Source organism: Triticum dicoccoides, chromosome 4A (genome assembly GCF_002162155.2).
Source record: "Triticum dicoccoides isolate Atlit2015 ecotype Zavitan chromosome 4A, WEW_v2.0, whole genome shotgun sequence".
In the NCBI taxonomy this organism is placed as follows: domain Eukaryota; kingdom Viridiplantae; phylum Streptophyta; class Magnoliopsida; order Poales; family Poaceae; genus Triticum; species Triticum dicoccoides.
Window position 1 is genome coordinate 723565345 of NC_041386.1, and position 6073 is coordinate 723571417.

At 38.2% G+C, this 6073-nt stretch overlaps 1 protein-coding gene across 1 annotated transcript in view; it reads left to right on the forward strand.

The window, feature by feature from the left end:
* The first annotated feature begins 1202 nt into the window (after nucleotides 1-1202).
* Nucleotides 1203-6073, forward strand: part of LOC119284267 — a 10579-nt gene continuing 5708 nt past the window's right edge. The window contains exons 1-7 of the mRNA XM_037563464.1: nucleotides 1203-1364; nucleotides 1452-1704; nucleotides 1873-2095; nucleotides 2197-2329; nucleotides 3567-3734; nucleotides 5082-5513; nucleotides 5765-5829. Of these exons, the coding sequence (XP_037419361.1) occupies nucleotides 1203-1364; nucleotides 1452-1704; nucleotides 1873-2095; nucleotides 2197-2329; nucleotides 3567-3734; nucleotides 5082-5513; nucleotides 5765-5829 (1436 nt within the window). The remainder of the gene's footprint in view (nucleotides 1365-1451; nucleotides 1705-1872; nucleotides 2096-2196; nucleotides 2330-3566; nucleotides 3735-5081; nucleotides 5514-5764; nucleotides 5830-6073) is intronic.

The following is a 6073-nucleotide window of genomic DNA, read 5'->3' on the forward strand; positions in this document are numbered from 1 at the left end:
TCGGGACTATATAAAGTGCTGTTGTCCTCCTGGTTCCCGCCACACATATTACTGGCGCCCAGTGTAGACACACATATACACTGAACGCTGGTTCTTCACCTATCGGAGGAACATACGTGGTGAAGAGGTAGAGATAAGAGAGGTACACGACGGTGACAACCACGACATCGATTTCGTAGGGTTGCCGTGGAGCAAGGTATACCCGTGTCATGAATAGAAAATCTCATGTGTACGTGCTAAATCTTTTGTATTGCAAAAGTTACACTCCGAAAACGGATTTTGCTTAACAGCGCGACGATCATTTTGCTTACCATGGGGCTACCGTCTCTTTACTTGATTAGGTTTCTCGATCCTAAAAACTTCTCAAATTTGGTTCTTTTGCATGCCTTTTTTTGTTTTTGTAATTAAACTTTGATTATAAATTTCAGTGATAATATATGAACTTTAAGTCATAATAAGGATACCATTGGAAATTGCATTTCTATATGAACAGAATGGTATAATTTGTGTGACGCGTAGTTCAGGTTTTGTTTGTCAAATTAATAGTCAAAGTTGATCTCAAAGTATGTGTGCGTCATCTAAATAGTGATAGAGGAGTAATTACTACTCCCTCCGCCCTAAAATAAGTGTCTTAAGCTTAATACAATTTGTACTAAAATTAGTATAAAGTTGAGACACTTATTTTAAGATGGAGAGAGTAGTTGTGAGATGTTTTCTTATCAGCCGGCTCATGCATATCTAAATTGTTGATCCTCGGTGCTTCTATTGTCTTAACATGTAAATGTGTCACTTCATCAAAGGCCTACTAAACATGCATGAGAATAAGTTTTCCATTATTTGATCCAAACTAGTACTTCTACTTATTTTTGACGTGGACACATGCTACCTCGGCCCACTCAACAATCATAGGATAAATATTCATCATCTTATGTCACTTTTATTTAATAAATATGTTCCAACTATATACAATAATCAAATATGTATGTTTGTTGTTTTAGTTCATATATTAATAATTCAACATTCATGTTTCATACTACCAAATCTCACTGAAATTTATTGCCACTGATTCTTGCAGCAAAGTGCGGGGTGTCATCTAGTTAAAAATAAGTAGTTGCATATGCTATGTCGTTAGGTCTTCCCTGACCACTTGTTTACTTGCCCTTGCTATTGTTTCAAGGGCCCTATCATACACGTGACAGCAAATGGACCGCCAAGCAAGCGCTACTAGAGCGGACTTGGAGTACATGCTAATTAATGAACTCGCTGAGCCAAAGGCCCTGCCTTTTTTACTTTTGAAAGACGTCACAAACAATTTTTCTGATAAGCAGGAAATTGGACGAGGTGCATCTGCGGTGGTTTATAAGGTACTACATACATTCCAATGTAACAATCATAATTTCATGTGATGATGAAGAGCACAGTGATGTTGACTAGGCGTGTTATGACTACAGGGATCCATCGGGAATCGTGCGATTGCTGTGAAGAAGCTATATATAACAAGTACACACGAGGATAAGTTCAAAAAAGAGATTGATTGCCTGATGAGGGTGAAGCATAAAAATATTGTTCGGTTTCTAGGATATTGTTCCGATGCACAAGGGTTTATGACCAGGCACAATGGGAAACTTATCATAGCAGACACGCTAGAACGATTGCTTTGTTTCGAGTATCTACATGTAGGAAGTCTTGATAAACATATCACAGGTAGGGTCATGTACCATATAACGTAAGGTTTTTTCATTTACGACTATTTGGTTCGAGTATCTCCCACACATTTAGTACGCACGAGTTAATTGCCATGTTATTGGATTCGAATATTAAGGATGAAAAGTGCCTTAACTTTTAAACCCCTTTCACATTTCCACTTTACAGATGCAACATGTGGATTTGAATGGAGCCAACGCTATCAAATAATTGTTGGAGTTTGTCAGGGCTTACATCGACTTCATGAGGATAACATTCTTCATTTGGATCTGAAACCGGGAAATATACTTCTCGATGACAACATGCTCCCCAAAATTGCTGATTTTGGCCTCGCAAGGTGCTTGGAAAAAGACCAAACGAAGGTTCTTACTGAACATATAGGTGGAACATTGTAAGCTAGCTAAGCCTCTTCAGAGCTCATCAACTATGTCAATTGTGATTCCTATTTAAATCCCTATGCACGTTCTTCTAGTCATAAGCATTTATTTACAGTGGATACATAGCACCAGAATTACTCGGTGGTGGTGCAATCACAGCCAAGACTGATTTGTACAGTCTTGGAGCCATAATCATGGAGATACTGACAGGAGGCAGGCAGTATAACAGATATCGCGTCGACGACGATGTAAGAACAATCTTTTTCACCTTTTGATAGTAAAATAAGCATGCCACGCTACAACTTTCTACTCCACATAAAATATACTTCTTCGTTTTCTTCCTATGTTGAATTAATATATAAAGGTACCAACATCAATACACCAAGATAGTAACATTGGATCATTAAATATGTTGTGTTTTGGAACGCGGTATAGACATATAATCTCACATGCACACATATACACTCATCCTTATGTATGCGCGCACACCCTATCTCCGTGCTCGAGAGATTGAGGCATTAAATCTTGATATTGACGAAGTTACCACATGCACCACGTAGTCGACAGGTGGTTCATCTCCAATGAAAAGAATAGCGTCGAAAATCCTGAAATAAATCCAAGAAAATATGAGTACCCGTTCCAAGTCTGCATGAACCTAGGCTTACTTGGGCATTAAATATATTTTTAGTGTATTGATTTGGTATTTTTGGATGTCAAATATTTTCTATAAACTTGGATTTAAATAAATTTGAATTAGAACAAAACCGAAATACCTTCTCTTGCAAAACAGTTGGATTATAGATTTCGTCTAGCAGTGCAAGGCATGAATTAGCTGCAAAACAACAATATTAACCCAACTATCATGGTTGAAATAAAACCTTTCGGGGGAGAAAAAGGAACACATATATTCCCAAAGGAAACAAAAATAAAATGAAATAAAGTGATTGAGATCTTCATTACGGTTAGCTTTGGCAAATATGAAAACAAAGACATGATTTGATTATTAAAATGTGATGCCTTCCTTTAGAGTGGGGGTTCTATGGGTTCAAGCGGGATCTCTAGAGCAGACCGTTAGATAACTTTGATTTAATGAGGATCAGTAGAATAGTCCGAAAGATTGGCTTGTATTAATCGGATACCTTGAGCCATTTTTCATGTATGTGTTCGTGTCTTGTACATATGCGTGTACTTTGTCTCATTGTTGTTTTTAAATGTACTTACATCGTCCGAGCCTCTCTGACAGTTCTCTTTCAAAAATAATAACAACAAAAGGTGACAAAACACCCAAATATAAGTGGACAAAGAAAACATGATTCTCGATCTGTCTGAAAGTAGGATACGCATGCTGGGCACTTAACTTTCTGGAAAGTTTTTTCTGTTAGTTTCGTGCTAGGATATATATTATGAATATGTTGATTTTATAAATCCAAAATGTGTTGCTGATTTATTTTCTGTAAGTCATAACTCATGGTTGCATTTTGGTAGGTACTTGAGAAATGGATCGACAGGTTGGGAGAATCGCGAACAAATGCACAGTTGGACCAGATAAGAGTATGCGCTGAGATAGGAATCGAGTGCAGCAACATTAACCCAGCCATTAGACCAGATATAAAGCAAATTATCGATAGACTTGGAAAGACAGGAAGTACACAGGTATGGTCAAAAGGTGTTTTTTACTTTAAAAAGGTGCATGACTGAGAGCATGTGTGTGGACAAGAATATTTATTTTACTCCACTGCCGAGCTCTATTTACAGCTTTCCTAGACTAAACAGACCTTAGAGATTTTAAGTTTGCAAGTCCTTAATATTTTAGTAGAGCATCTCCAACAGCACCTCTCATTCGTAGCTACAGCTTAGCCATGTTCTATTTTGTGTCGTAAAAGAGAGGGGGAAATGAAAGATAATGGAGCTTATTTGTCTTCAAGAAAAGGCAAAAGGCTTAACGTCTTGCCATATTGAAAAGTTAAGAGCTTATGTAAAACCCTCAAGCGGCGCTCAATGACAACCACACCTGAATGAAAATTATTAAACCACAGATGATAGCCCGGTGCATTGCTGCTTAAATTGAAGTTTATATCAATGAGATTTGGTTGGTATATAGATTAACAATATGACAATTTGACACTAAAGTACATTAATTTATTGCATTTGTTCATAATATAGTGTTACACTTACTCGCAAAAATAATAAAAAATAATAATATAGTGTTACAAATTTATTAAATATTAGTAGCATGCATGGTGCATGTTAAGGTAAGCCTTTTTCATATAAGGTGCCATTACTGAGTTGGCATATTTGCATGTTGAGAGAAAGTAGAGTTAGTGGGTGCATGTTGAAGTGGACCCTTTTCCATACATGATGGCACGATGAGCTGGCATAGTTGCATGTTGAAGTGGACCATTTTCCATACATGATGGCATGATGAGCTGGCATATATATGTTTAACTAAACTAATATCATTATCATCTTGTCACAAGCTAAACTAATATGTTTAACTCCTAAACCTTTTTGTTAGACGAACATCTATTTGTTGTCCAAAGGTTACATAACTCAACTGTAAAGTCTTCTCGTCTAATCTCTCATAAAGGAAGTGATATATCTCCACATGTTTTGACATGCCCTATTTAATTGGGTCGTTTGCAATAGTCATTCCTGCCTTGTTGTCACATTTTGTCCACTTATTACCAGGGGTGTAGGATAAATTGGTCTACACTTACACTTAAAATGACATAATGTAGTAACTTTTTGAACAATGTAGTAAATTAATGGTTTCAATCATAAAGAAAATTTGGATTACTGCTTTTCATATGGTTCTACAAGATTTTATACAAGGTTTACTATGGTGTAGAATAATTATTCGATACTCTTGCGCGCGCGGCACACACACACGCGCGCGCGCGCGCACGCACAGAGAAGATGCTGAGAATCTGCCATAGGTGTGCGAAATCAGATGCTAGCAGGAAAGCATACAGGCTAACCGTGCAAGTTGTTATTCTTCAGGAAACCCAAGAGACTGACAAGCTACTTCGCATTCAGCCGACTGTACTTGTGTTTCGCTTGCAATCTGGGAAGTTGATCCCATGCCCGCTACAGCTAACAAATGACACAGATGAACACGTGGCATTTAAGCTTAGTACAACACAGAGTGTGGACTGGTCGGAGCACTTCATGACCAGGATGCCTATATATGGCATTGTCCCGCCGCGATCCACCTACACCCTCATTCTAACGGTATTGGAGTGGGAGGTACCACACAAAAGAAGTTGCATTATGGTCCTGCAAAGTTGTATATCAGCAGACAACCACATCCGGAAGTTCAGAGACAAACCTGAGTGCGAGGAATTTTTCAAAGTTAACAAGGCACGGAATGCAGTACATGAGGTGGAACTAGGCGCCTTTTTGTGTCAGAAAGGACAGTCAACACCATCTGAGGTGAGAAAATAGCAACTCTTCTTTCTGCTCATCATCCAAAGTTTTACTTATGCTCAACTAATATATTTGCATTTGTCATCGCCGCGGTCATCACACTTACATGGCATGGTACATAACCTTTATGCAGCCAACCGGGGCGGGTGTCAGGGTATTCATCTCTCCTCATTTCTATTGACGTTGCATGTTTCTGGTTCGTAAGTTGTGTGGATGTATCCCTAACCAAGTAACCATACATACTTTTGTTGTTTCAGATCGTATCCGTGGAGAAACCGTCAAAAACTCTATATTCCGTGGACACACATCCCACCAAGCAATGGTGAGTGCAAAAACTCCTAAAGTGCTATTGGTTTTGTTATTTTTTCCAACATATGTTTTTGTATTCTGCAAGCATACCCAATAGACAAACAACTTTCTTTAAATATTATCTTTATGTTATGTAATGTAATATTAGGAGGGGCTTGTCCAATGTGTGGGCCCACATTCTAGTTATCCACGCTCTCTGTGTGTGCTCTCCTCAACCTATCATCGCCGGCATGCTTTTCTTTAGAATCACGCGACAG